Source organism: Pelophylax lessonae (genome assembly GCF_965119305.1).
Source record: "Pelophylax lessonae genome assembly, chromosome: 4".
NCBI classification, from domain to species: domain Eukaryota; kingdom Metazoa; phylum Chordata; class Amphibia; order Anura; family Ranidae; genus Pelophylax; species Pelophylax lessonae.
The window spans coordinates 301,421,365-301,435,512 of record NC_138771.1 but is presented as its reverse complement, the minus strand read 5'-3'; the positions used below and the strand labels follow the sequence as shown (position 1 = coordinate 301,435,512).

At 39.6% G+C, this 14,148-nt stretch overlaps 1 protein-coding gene across 1 annotated transcript in view; it reads left to right on the top strand.

Annotated features, from left to right (window-relative positions):
- Positions 1–14,148, top strand: part of STAB2 (stabilin 2) — a 218,552-nt gene that overhangs the window by 147,116 nt on the left and 57,288 nt on the right. Inside the window, exons 45-49 of the mRNA XM_082254467.1 lie at positions 608–727; positions 2,176–2,223; positions 4,794–4,877; positions 4,977–5,123; positions 10,673–10,807. Of these exons, the coding sequence (XP_082110593.1) occupies positions 608–727; positions 2,176–2,223; positions 4,794–4,877; positions 4,977–5,123; positions 10,673–10,807 (534 nt within the window). The remainder of the gene's footprint in view (positions 1–607; positions 728–2,175; positions 2,224–4,793; positions 4,878–4,976; positions 5,124–10,672; positions 10,808–14,148) is intronic.

Sequence of the window (14,148 nt, the reverse complement as noted above, 5' to 3'; positions counted from 1 at the left end):
CATATTGTCAACCATATGTCATTTGTTTTTGTTGTGTTTTGTGACTCACTTATTGTGAAGGAGGTTTTGTCCTCCGACTTTCCATATTTTTATCATTGGTATATCACCATATAATTATATATTTGATATTAATTTTATAGTTTAGCGCACCTGATATATATCTATTCTGTTCATTCTATTTTTCTAAGGTCGCAGCTTTTCTATTTAATTTTCCAGCGCACTTCTTTTACACATCACAGTATTATTATAGTTTTTATCATTTTTGCAATTTAAATTCTAAATACATCTTTTTTGTGGAAAAGCTATGACAGTTATTTTTAACTATAATGGTTCAAAAATAGTAATATATTCCGTAGAAATAGAGATTTGATTTTGGTTTTTGCTCTCCAGAAACCCAAGAACAGTCTGATTAGCTTTAACAACTACTATTTGAACGATGCCGAATGAATAATCTCGGCTCTTAGAACACATCTCTTCCTATGTTTGTGTATACTGATTATAATAATGTTTCATGACCAGCTTATTTTCATAATTTCAGTACATACTGGTAAATGTTTTACATTTTCTATATATTTCATACTAAATCTTTTTATTTATGTTTTTAAAGAAAAATGGTGGTTGTAGTGAGTACGCTACATGTAACCATACTGGCCCAGCACAAAGAACTTGCACATGCAAGTCTAATTACATTGGAGATGGAATAATATGCAAGGGCAACATCTATGAGGTATGTAGTCTTCAACAGCAGTGTATCAATGTCATAGAAAATCTTTTGAACTCTGACACATGAATACAGGGGTGTAACTACAGACCCCCCCAAGCAACCTCTCTATGTGGCACCTGGCAGTTTCAATTGGGATCATACTGTTAATGTTAACAAGAAGTGTGACTCAGTCAAGGACAGATAGCAGGAGAACTGCCAGCATAGTCAATACACATCTAGGGACCAGTGTTGTGAACATAAGCTGCCAGAGAAAAGGGAGACAGCAGAGCAGGGAACTAACTTTTGACCTTATTATTTAAGCAACTACTTTGTCCTCAGTAGCTCACTCATTGGTGTGCGCAGCCCTACTGCATTAGGGTGTGCGCCCCAGAGCACAAACACACATGCGTGTATATCAGCAGAGCAGTGGACAGTGTCAGTAGAGCAGAGATTGGTGTCAGAAGGGCAGTGGATGATGTAAGTTTTTTATTTTTATTATTTTTAAATTATTTTTTACAATATCATTTTTTATTTCTTTTTACTTTTTTTTTTAGGAGCCCCTTGGGGGGCTTTTGTGATATGTCAAGCCTCTAAACCAGGGGTCTTCAAACTATGGCCCTCCAGTTGTTCCGTAACTACAATTCCCATCATGCCTAGTCATGTCTGTGCATGTCAGAGTTTTACAATGCCTCATGGGACGTTTTACAATGCCTCATGGGACGTGTAGTTCCGCAACAGCTGGAGGGCTGTAGTTCGAGGATCCCTGGTCTAAACAGACCCCTGATGTCTCACTTTTGAGACAGAGAAAGGAACTGAGGACAGAGATTCCCCAGTCCTTTTCTCTGCAGCCTCAGCTGCTCTAGATAGTGAATAAATAAGAAGTGCTCTGTGCTGAGCGGCTTCCTGTTCATTCACAAACTGAAGCATAGTAAAAATAGCTTACTATGCTTGGGTTCAGAATGAACACAGGAGAGATTGGTACACATCACTCACTGTGTTCATTCAGAAATGCAAGGATACTGTAAATTTAATATTTACTGGCCCCTTCCCCTGCTCTCAACCCTGAAACATCCCCCACAGCAGCCAGTGGGAGATGAGGGAAGCTTGCAGCACTGCAGGGGTGGGGATAGGCTGCACCAGAAAGCAGGAAGAATCAGCACCGCATGGGGTGATTCGATTGTGTCCAGGCCCACCCTGTGCGCATGCCTTTGAGCTCACTAGATGTTCTCAACATCTACTGATCTTTTTAAAAGTAAAAGATGTCTGGGCTTTGATGCAAATTATAATCTCTCCCATCCATTCAATCACCACACCAAGTAAATGTTTAACATTATGGTTTAAAAATTAAAAAAAAGGAGTTGTAGTAGGAATAATAATAACCATGTTGACATTTTATATAATTACATAATTGTTAGTGTTCCTGTTATGACTGCGTAGAATGTAAAAGGATTAATTCATCTCTATTCTTTTAGGAACTGCGGAAAAACACCAACACATCAAATTTTTTCTATTTACTACAGGTATTGAATGTAACATTAGCTAAGTATTATTAAGGTGTGACTAAGGCTAAATATATATTTTTTCCTAATGGTGTGGCAAGCGGTTTGAACCCATCAGGTTTTTTAGTTGGCTGAGATGTACCCTCTCTATTTGTTCTAGAAACCATTGTTGCTGGGACTGAAACCAAGGGACAATTCCAACGTTTTCATTGTGACCGCAACAGCAATAGAGGGACAATCTTCCAATGGGGACTTGTTCTAGTGAGAACTGTCTAAGAGGAGATGTCTCTCACTTTGAAGAAATTTCTTCTAAATTCCTGTTGTCTTCACAGAATGGGAAATGATGGGAGTTCTCCACATTTGGACAGAGAAGGCAACAAAAACTGCCAGGGGTTTTAACCACCCCCTACTCTGTCCAAAAGAATAAAATGTTTTGGCTTTAGATATACTTTAAAATAGATTAAACTCTTACTCTGCAAGGTTATTCCTGTGATCAAAAAGGAAGAGTTCACATTAGTCACTGGCATGAAGATTGGAAGATGTTTTTTGGTACACAGAGCATTGTTCAGCATTAGTGTCCACACTTACAAGATGCTTGCTATACTGGTTTTAATGGCAAGGTTACTTAACATGGTGATTTATAAGTATGAATAAATTGGGGTGATGTTACATCAGAGCAGAAGAGGTTCCTTCTAATCTTTTTCTAATCTGATTATTATGGTTATTATATCCTTCTAGGTTAAACTATCTTCTATCATTCACTTATGTTGAACCAGTTGTGTTGTGCTAAAACATAAAACATATCATAAAAGTAAAAGCAAAAAGTCCCAATTTATAGTGAAAAAAGTCCACACTGTAAAGAAAATGGCAATCAAAGGGGAAGGGGGAGATTTACTAAACCTGAAGCACTCAGAATCTGGTGCAGCTGTGCATGATAGCCAACCAGCTTCTAACGTCAGTTTATTTAGTTAAGCTTTGACAACAAAACCTGGAAGCTGGCTGGATTTTGAAAAGAGTTTCTGCAGATTTTTAAATCAACCCTTAGGGCTCTTTCACACGGTCCACCTCCGTAGGCGGATCCGTGTTGCTCAGCGGGGATCGATCCGCGATCACCGCTGAGCCGGCGAATGACAGCTCCGTCTCCGCTTGCAGAGCGGAGAGGGAGGTGTCTCAGCCCCCGCTGCCCTCTATGGGGGATCGGATGAGAGCGGACCGCCTGTCCGTTCTCATCAGATCCGATCCGATCCGATTACTAAACGGATGGAAAAATAGGGTTTCCATCCGTCCAGAAGATTTCACGGACAGGTTTGGATGCGGATGGCAGCGGGTGTCAGCGGAGGTGTCTCCGCTGACATCCGCTGCCCCATAGAGCTGCATGGAGGATCCGATCAGATCCGCCTAAAAAACTGACAGGCGGATCTGATCGGATCGCCCGTGTGAAAGAGTCCTAAAGTGTTCTATCATTCAGATCATATGGTGTAAAGCAGTGGTCCTCATCTCCGGTCCTCAGGGCCCACTAACAGGCCAGATTTTAAGTATTACCTTGGGAGATGCAGACTAGAGTAATGCAATCACTGAGCAGCAAATGATATCACCTGGGATGTATTTCAGTTATCTTGCAAACCTGGCCTGTTAGTGGGCCCTGAGGACCAGGGTTGAGGACCAGGGGTGTAAAGCATATGGTGTTTCTGCAAGTCACGTTTCCCACTCTCTTTTCCAAGTTCAAATGTTGGCCAGACAAGGTAAAGCCCTGATAGATCCTCCTTTAACTCTTGTGTTACCATATATGCCTAAAGAGAAGTAAAAGAGCAGATGCTCCACATAGTGTAAAATCCCATAAACTATGTTTATTTAAGCTTCAATCCCACTTACAGACATGGAAACCTTGTTATGCAGCCTAAAAAAAACAATTCAGTCCAGCATATATACACACTGTTGGGTCACTTCCTGTAACGTGGTGATGGCAGCATGTAGAGCTTCCCTACATGTTTCGTCATATGTGGTATCTTCTGTCACACAAGACATTGTCTTGACTATGATAAATATTTCATAGTGTGGTTGCTACTTTACAACATTTTTTAAATTTATATATACAAGCACAGTTTTTGATATACCATATTTGCACATGTTAATAATTATATTTCCTTACAAGCTGTTTTGGCTTGTAAATCAGAATAAACCATCTTCCCCCATAATAGACACAAGCATAGGCTGCTCAATTTGCAAGGGAATTTTCCCTTAGCTTAGTGAATGAGATGAAGTTCTGCTGACATATTTCATCCAACCATGTGCAAGCAAAAATACTTTTTCTTTTATTTCCCTTGCACACAATTGTGTATTCTTTGCAAACTACATTTTCACCACTATTACTAAACTAGCAAAAATAATCCCATGCCAGATTAAATTTCCTTGCAGAGTGAATACTCTATTTATCTTTAGTAAATCAACCCCAATATGTCTTGTAAATGAAACTCTGAGAACTGTCTTGCCATGTACGAGAGAACAAAAATCTAGCCAGACAGTACAGAATTCCTTCTATTTAACAGATATATGCATTGTATGACTGACATTTTGACATTTATCTTATGTAGGCAAATGTTCTTAATGAGCTTTCAACAGCTGGCCCCTTCACTGTGTTTGTTCCCACCAATGATGCTTTGAAGAATGATCCACGGGTAAAATTAAATTACATTTTTAGCATATAAAGTATATCTGCATATTTATGTGTCTATAATGGTACAATGCTATTATTTGTTGTTTTGTTTACTGTACAGACTACCGACTGGACTAATAAAGGAATGATGGAGCAGGTTCTTTTGTATCACATTGTGGCTTGTGCCCAGTTCACCAAGGAAGACCTCTCAACAATGAACTCATTTACTTCCCTGCAGGGTGAAAAAGTAACAGTAGCATCTTCCCAGGTAATGAGTATGCTCATCTCCATGTGTGATTTAGCCTTAAACTATGCAACTGCATGTCAGCTTGTAGTTCTGACCAAGAGCATGCTTCATCGAGTGATAACACTGTTCCTGCTTTGAGAACCTGGCAGCAAGCATTGTTTCCAGGGCTGTAAATACCATAATGGCAATTATAGGGCCAGGCATGCCTCATCATTTACAAATCGTGAAAACTGTTTTCATTATTTGTTTTCCTCCTTTGGCCAGCTTTGGCCATGTGTGAGAACTTCAGGGGTAAGCAGGGTACAGAAGGTTCTCAGTAGTTCAAAAAACTAGTTGGTGGTCTGTGCCCTGTGCAGTTGAAAAGTTGCTTTGCATATAAATCAGACAGTAGGGTTTATTTACCTACACTGGTGAGTGCATGGTAGCCAATCAGCTTCTAACTTCAGCTTGTTTAAATAAGCTTTGACCAAAAAAAAAAAAAAAAAAGTTAGTAAATCAACCCCAGACTCTCCTTCCCATAGCATTTTCCAAAATTTGTTTTAACTAAAATAATTACATGACACAAGAGGCAGAGCTTGAGCCAAAGGGCATTATCAGGTGTGCCTTCATCTACATATGGTTATTGTTGTCAGGAAGTCCTGGAGAAGATTATTTTTGGATCATCAGGTGAAATAATAAACAATAAGGGACATAATTAAGAAAAGAGCATAAATAGCACTCACCTCTTCTGCTTAGAAAAAAATGAAGGATGGCGCTCAGATATGTATATTGCTGACAAATGACCCCAATGGAGACTTGGATTGGACAGTCTAATAAAGATTTAATGAATAAGTCCACAATGGTAAAAACAATGTGTTAAAATAAATCGTCCTACCAATCCTTGAAGCCTCTGTGTCTCCTAGCTGCTTGTGACAGGGATCCCTGGTGTTGGTCCTGGGGGCCTGGCAGCTGATAAGAAAGAGTGGGGCTGGCAGATGGAAGAAAGGAACAGGTCCAAAGCGGGGGGGGGGGGGGCTCGCACGGTCCAGTGTGCGGCCGCGTTCCTAGACCGGAGCCTCTGCGCTGTGCTCACCCAGTGCCCGCCGTGAGCACCGGGAGGCGCACGCGGATGACGTCACCGTGATCGGCCGGAAGTCCGTATGCAGCCGGCAGAGGGGTCACCTGGAGGCCAAGGGGAGCGGAGGACTGAATGCACTCGCTTCTACAGAGCCTCCCAATTGCCACAACGACATGTTTCGCTACATTTGTAGCTTTGTCAAACGCAGCTGCCAGGCCCCCAGGACCAACACCAGGGATCCCTGTCACAAGCAGCTAGGAGACACAGAGGCTTCAAGGATTGGTAGGACGATTTATTTTAACACATTGTCTTTACCATTGTGGACTTATTCATTAAATCTTTATTAGACTGTCCAATCCAAGTCTCCATTGGGGTCATTTGTCAGCAATATACATATCTGAGCGCCATCCTTCATTTTTTCTATTCACCTACAAGCTATCCAGTGTTTAGGATTGGGCGAACAGTATTGTTATAGACATTCTCTTTTACATGCATCTGTGCACTCTCTGTATAAGGATATCCCAGGAGATTACAACCTTGGAGTAGCGCCAGAACTCATTCTTTGAGCTACTCACCTCTTCTGCTACCTGCAGTTCAGACTCAGTTAGGCTCCTCAGGTTTAGTAGTGCGTTTGGGGGACTTAGAGGCCTTAGAGGGAAGACACCCTTTAAAAGGAGCAACTGTTTGTAGATACTCCCAGGCTTCTTCTACCCTGTTGTAATACTTGGTTGGCGAATTTTCCTAGCATGAATGCGGATGATTGGGACAATATTTGTGACTCCTCATTAACTAGACTGGAGCAAGAGACCTTATCCAATATACATTCTTGCACATAATTTATTTAACTTCAGCCAGATTGGCTAAAATATTTTTTGGTCACCTAGCCGTTGGCGATGTAATACCTCCCATGAAAATTTTATCCATGTACAGTATTTCACAAAAGTGAGTACACCTCCTCACGTTTTTGTAAATAATTTATTATATCTTTTCATGTGACAACACTAAAGAAATAACACTTTGCTACAATGTAAAGTAGTGAGTGTACAGTTTGTATAACAGTGTAAATTTGCTGTCCCCTCAAAATAACTCAACTCACAGCCATTAATGTCAAAACCGCTGACAACAAATGTGAGTACACCCCTAAGTGGGAATGTCCAATTTGAGCCCAAAGTGTCAATATTTTTTGTGGCCACCATTATTTTCCAGCACTGCCTTAACCCTCTTGGGCACGGAGTTCACCAGAGCTTATTCAACTCCTCCATGACAACATCACGGAGCTAGTGGATGTTAGAGACCTTCCACCTTCCTTTTGAGGATGCCCCACAGATGCTCAATAGGGTTTAGGTCTGGAGACATGCTTGGCCAGTTCATCACCTTTACCCTCAGCTTCTTTAGCAAGGCAGTGGTCGACTTAGAGGTGTGTTTGTGGTCGTTATCATGTTGGAATACTGCCCTGCAGCCCAGTCTCTGAAGGGAGGGGATCATGCTCTGCTTCAGTATGTCACAGTACATGTTGGCATTCATGGTTCGCTCAATGAACTGTAGCTCCCCAGTGCTGGCAGCACTCATGCAGCCCCAGACCATGACACTCCCACCACCATGCTTGACTGTAAGCAAGACACATTTGTCTTTGTACATGACACCGGGGAGGGAAAATGGCTATTTGGGCCCAATTTGGACATTTTGTCTTAGGGGTGTACTCCTTTTTGTTGCCGGCGGTTTAGACCTTAATGGCTGCATGTTAAGTTATTTTGAGGGGACAGCAAATATACACTGATATACAAGCTGTACACTCACTACTTTACATTGTAGCAAATTATCATTTCTTCAGTGTTGTCACATAAAAAGATATAATAAAATATTTACAAAAATGTGAGGGGTGTACTTACTTTTGTGAGATACTGTATTTTGGGATTGTACGGAAATACAACCATTTTGGCTCAATGTAGTACAAAGTGTAAATTCTGTCACAACATTAACTATATAATCCCTCCTGTGGAGATTTGCTTGTTGGGATTGGTTGACCCCTTAGCCTCCTGAAAACGTCATCCAAACTCTCCTAACCTTGTTGTTATATTATGCGAGAAAAAGCATTATTTTTTTTTTTTTTTTTAATCGAATACTCCAACCATCACTGCCTGGAAGGCTTGAATAAACAAAGCCCTACCTCTTTATAAGGCTACATATGCCGGTAGAGGGTTAATGGAAAAAATACGGGGAGGCTGGGTGAGCGATGCATCTACTGCATCAGAGTGAGAGCTGTCTCTTTTTGAATATGTAGTTCAATTGTTTATCAATACCATAAAATCGCATGTAGTGCTTCAGGTTTATAATCTAATTGGTAATATGTATCAGTCAGTGTTACATGTGGGATTTATCTGTGAAGAGTTGATTTTATATCTGGATGCCATAGTCGGTAGTGTATAATACTATTATGAAAAGAAAATAATTCTTTATGTGGAATTGTAGTTGGATTTTCTCCTGAGATAGTCCTCTACTATTAGTCAGGGCCATGCTGGCCACTTGTGCTGTGTTGTATGACTCTTTTATGATTTTTCTTACTTTTTTACAGTAATACCTTGGTTTTGCGAGCATAATTCGTTCCAGCAGCATGCTTGTAATCCAAAGCACTTGTATATCAAAGCAAGTTTTCCCATAAGAAATAATAGAACCTCAGATTATTCCTTCCACAACCATTTATTGGTATAAATAAAGATATGCTGGTATCTATAAGTACAGTAGAAGCATGATAAAGGAAAAGGAATTGGCAGCACTCCAGGTTGAGTCAAAATCCAGATTTATTGACTGGACATCCAAATATGACAATCGTAACAAGGTAGACGTGTTTCACACACTGACTGTGTGCTTAATCATTACTGGTAATTGGTAATGATTAAGCACACAGTCAGTGTGTGAAACACGTCTACCTTGTCACGATTGTCATATTTGGATGTCCAGTCAATAAATCTGGATTTTGACTCAACCTGGAGTGCTGCCAATTGCTTTTCCTTTATCAAGTTTTCACGGAGGCGAGCCGGGGCATGCACAGGGGTGGTGTGATTGCCTGAGGACAATGAGTCCTCAGCAGTGTTAATTTTGGCAGCAAATTTCAATTTAGTTTTAGTCTTAGTCTTAGGACTAAAATGGCATTTTAGTTTTAGTCCCATATTAGTCTTCTGCAAGTGTTTTAGTTTTAGTCGTATTTAGTCGACTAAAACTCCAATATATTTTAGTCGACTAAATATCTTACATTTTAGTCGACTAAAGCTCATTTTAGTCATCTATAATCGAATGGGTGTAGTTCAATTGTAATTTGTAATGCATTATTTAAGCATTTCTCTACAATTTCCAAACTTATTATATACTACTGCTGGTCCTGGAGTGAAAAATCTAATATTCAAAATCTAAATTTTCATTTAGCTTTAGTTAAGTCTTTTGACTAAAATGCCATTTTAGTTTTAGTCGTATTTTAGTCTTAAGACTAAAATGCCCTTTTAGTTTTAGTCGTATTTTAGTCTTAAGACTAAAATGCCATTTTAGTTTTAGTCGTATTTTAGTCATCTGAATTATGTTAGTCGACGAAAAAGTTTTAGTCGGTTTTAGTCGACGAAATTAACACTGGTCCTCAGGCAATCACACCACCTTGAGCAGTGAGTTCTTGTCTTTACAGTAGAAGCATGCCATCCCCTCTGTTAAATAACATTATGTGTCCCTGTGCCTGTACTGTAAATAAAAGATGCTAATTTCTACTGTATCAGAGTGTCTCCCGGCGCTCATGTGACTCCTTGGCTCTTTGCTTCTCTCCTCCCCGGATGACGTCAACGGGAGTGCTCGACCCCACCCGCCAGGGAGAGCAGAGAGACGAGGAGTCACATGAGCGCCGGGAGACGCTCTGATACAGTAGAAATCAGCTTTTTTTTTATACAGTACAGACACAAGAACACATAAGGTTATGTATCGGAGGGGATGGCATGCTAATACTGTACTAAACCACGTTCGCATTGCTAAAACAACTTTTAACATTGTGAGTCTAATACTGCTCGTATATCAAGACAGCGCTAGCGTATCAAGGCAAATTGAAAAAAAAAATGTTGCTCGTCTTTCAAAACGCTTGTAAACCAGGTTACTCGCAAACCAAGGTATTACTGTATTTCTTTTTTCTTTTTGTGTTGTCACTTTACAGGTGTCATGTTTGTGCTATGTTTAAAACTTCAATAAAAAGAAAAGAGTATAGCAAGGAAGCATGTATATATCAGATTGTACATTTTGGGTTCACATACGTTTTAAGTCAACATGCATGTAGGTCAGCTATGTAATTGAAAGACACTGTCTCATTTTAAATGAGGAGCTTTTACTTTTCCTGAAATATTTATGGTAGGTTTTAATATTTTGCAAGAATGGTCCTTTTTAGGTACACATGTATACTTTTTTCGTATTTATTTAATAATTGATGTTTGTGTTCATGTAATGGGTATGTTTTTTCTCAGAAGATCATTGTTCTTTTCTGTTTCAGAATACTTTAGTCCTGAATGGAGATGCCAAATTAGCATCAGGGGAGGAGATGATTGTCCTAACTAATGGTGTGGTGCACTTAATTGATAAAGTTCTTGTTCCTAAGAAAATGCAACAGAGGCCTAGTACATCATATGTAAGCACTAACATTTTATTGCTGTAGACATAGATTGCAGTGAATGAACTGATGCCCCAAATATGAGAATCTAAGTAAGGCAGATTCATGGGCAGTATAAATAAAGTAATACAGCGCCACTGATCTAAATAAACTGCAACAAGCAAAAATGATATGTGCAAATTGTGCCAATGGGTGTCCTATATACGATTGCAAATCAAAACCAAATATTGCTATATATACTTGTAAAGTGCTCACATCATTAATAGATGTATACCTAACATAGATACAAAAAATATGTACAAAAATGCAGATATACTAAATTACCAAGTGTAAAGTGCTACTACAATATTAGTGTAAACTTTAGCGTGACGCATCATATGTAATATGTGTTGTTTTTGCCAATTTGCATTTATTTGATGCATCTTGCTAAAGTTTACACTAATATTGTAGTAGCACTTTACACTTGGTAATTTAGTATATCTGCATTTTTGTACATATTTTTTGTATTTATGTTAGGTATACATCTATTAATGATGTGAGCACTTTACAAGTATATATAGCAATATTTGATTTTGGTTTGCAATAGGGCACCCATTTGCACACTTTGCACATATCATTTTTGCTTGTTACACCTTATTTGGATCAGTCGCGCTGTAACACTTTATTTATATAATCTTTTTATGTGCCGTAATTCACATGCTTGGATATAGCTGCCACGATCATTAATATTAATTATACTATTTCGATTTTTTTTTTTTGTGAGAATTCATATTTAGTAGCGCTGGTACTTTCACTTTTAGATTCATGGGCAGAACTTATTCACTGTGAGTTTCAACCCAGTCACTCAATCGGCACCCAAACCACTCTTTTAATGTATTATTACAGTACTAAAAAACACAGTAAGTGAAAACCAAAAAGTGTGGACTTCATTCTCAAAAATACTAGCCCTATGCCCATCTAAGGCATACTGTTTAAATGTTTGTGAAACTTAAAGTGGATGTAAACCCTCACATATACCCAGTGAAGTGAACAGCCTCAGATGATACACACAGATAAGACAAATCTACTTTACATGTATGTCTGCTTTCTTCAGCTTTCTATATTCTTTAGAAAGTGCACATCATGTTACAAATTCTGTTTCCTCATTCAGCAGTGGAAGGGGAGTACATACACTGTGGCATACACTGTGTGTGAACTAATTGGCTGTGCTGTTAATAGACAAGTGTTAATAGACAATGTGCTGTTAATAGACAAGCTCTCTGCTTATCTGTCTCTCCCTTTCCTGACACAAATTTTCAGCTGCTTTAATCTCCTGTGTTGGAGAGCTTGTCAGAAGTTATCCTGCTGATAACAGAGGAATGGAGCAGCAGAAAGAATGGGATTTAGGGCTTTGGACAGAGATAAGTAAACACTACAGATAGATGTGCCCAGGTCAGATTTCATGTATGGGGTTTACATCCACTTTAATATTAATGCAAACGCTTGGTGACAAGTATGTTGTTCTCCCTGTCCACTGTAGCAGGTAAAGAATACAAATGTGAAGCCATGTGTCAAAGAAAAAATAAAACTCCAAAACCCACTCTCATGCTACAAATTATTCTGAAAAAACTTTCACAGAACTCCTTTTTTTTTGGAAACCTAGTCTAGGGTTATATGTGGAAGCATAAAACTCCCCATGCTATGTAATGCATGATTTACATATAGTTTGTAGAAGATTTAAATCTGACTGGTTTATCATTTAATAATAAGATGCATTATAACAAAGCCTTCCAGACTCCCTAAACCATTTTTTTTTTAATTTAGCTAGAGTAGGAAATGAAAAAAGAAAAACCCTGTGAGTTATCTACACTATAGTACCAAAAGTATTGGGATGCCTGCCTTTACATGCACATGAACTTTAATGGCATCCCAGTCTTAGTCCGTAGGGTTCAATATTGAGTTGGCCCACCCTTTGCAGCTATAACAGCTCCAACTCTTCTGGGAAGGCTGTCCACAAGGTTTAGGAGTATGTCTATGGGAATGTTTGATCATTCTTCCAGAAATGCATTTGTGAGGTCAGGGCACTGATGTGGCTGAGAAGGCCTGACTCACAGCCTGTGCTCTAATCCATCCCAAAGGTGTTCTATCTGGTTGAGGTCAGGACTCTGTGCAAACCAGTCAAGTTCCCCCACCCCAAAACCTGCACATCTATGTCTTTATGAACCTTGCTCTGTGCACTGGTCTGAATCAGTTGGTGGAGGGGGATTATGGTACGGGGTTGTTTATCAGGAGTTAGGCTTGGCCCCTTAGTTGAAGGTAACTCTTAAGGCGGCAGCATATCAAGACATCTTTGACAATTTCATGCTCCCAACTTTGTGAGAACAGTTTGGGGATGGCCCCTTCCTGTTCCAACATGACTGTGCACCAGTGCACAAAAAATTAGCAAGTTTGGGGTGGAGGAACTTCACTGCCCTGCACAGAGTCTTGACCTCAACCCAAAAGAACACCTTTAGGATGAATTAGAGCGGAGACTGAGCCAGGCCTGACCTCACAAAGGCACTTCTGGAAGAATGGTCAAACATTCCCATAGACACACTCCTAAACCTTGTGGACAGCCTTTCCAGAAGAGTTGAAGCTGTTATAGCTGCAAAGGGTGGGCCAACTCAAATTTGAACCCTACAGACTAAGACTGGGATGCCTTAAAGTTCCTGTATGTGTAAAGGCAGGTGTCCCAATAATTGGTAATATAGTGTATGTATGGGACAATTTCCTGTTCTATAGTGACAACAGGAAGTAAACAGAAATTCTTTCAGACAGCTGGCACTGAAACAGCTGTCCCTCTTGTAAGATTACCCCTCTATTGCTGTTCTGGTGGCAGCTCAAAATTTGGGATATTCCCTTACTTTCAGTCATGGTGATATTAAACAGAGTGTAGCTCCCTAACAGGTGTTTTTTTTTTTTTTTTTGGTCTGTGTCCCTAATAGGAGTTCTAACTCCTCGATTTTCTATCAAAAGTTTTGGCTTTGGATATATTTTAACATGTGGACAAAGGCATGGATAGCAATATATGACGCATATTAAACTCCCTTCAAGAATCTTTCACTACTTACTTTGGCATGGAGGAACCACATATTTTTTTTAACTGCTGAAGCTCCTTCATGATGTCGAAGGGAATACAGGCCAGTATCAACACAGCAGATCAATCATGTGCTTGTGGTCCTTTCACTAAGTGAATAACAGATATATTTCTGGTGGAACATGCTTAGCTTGTGAACTTCAAGCGGTGTTCCAGCCTCCAGCCTCCAGCCTACCCCCTCCAAAAATGAAAAAAGTCAGCAGCTACACATACTGTAACTGCTAACTTTTAATATTAGGACACT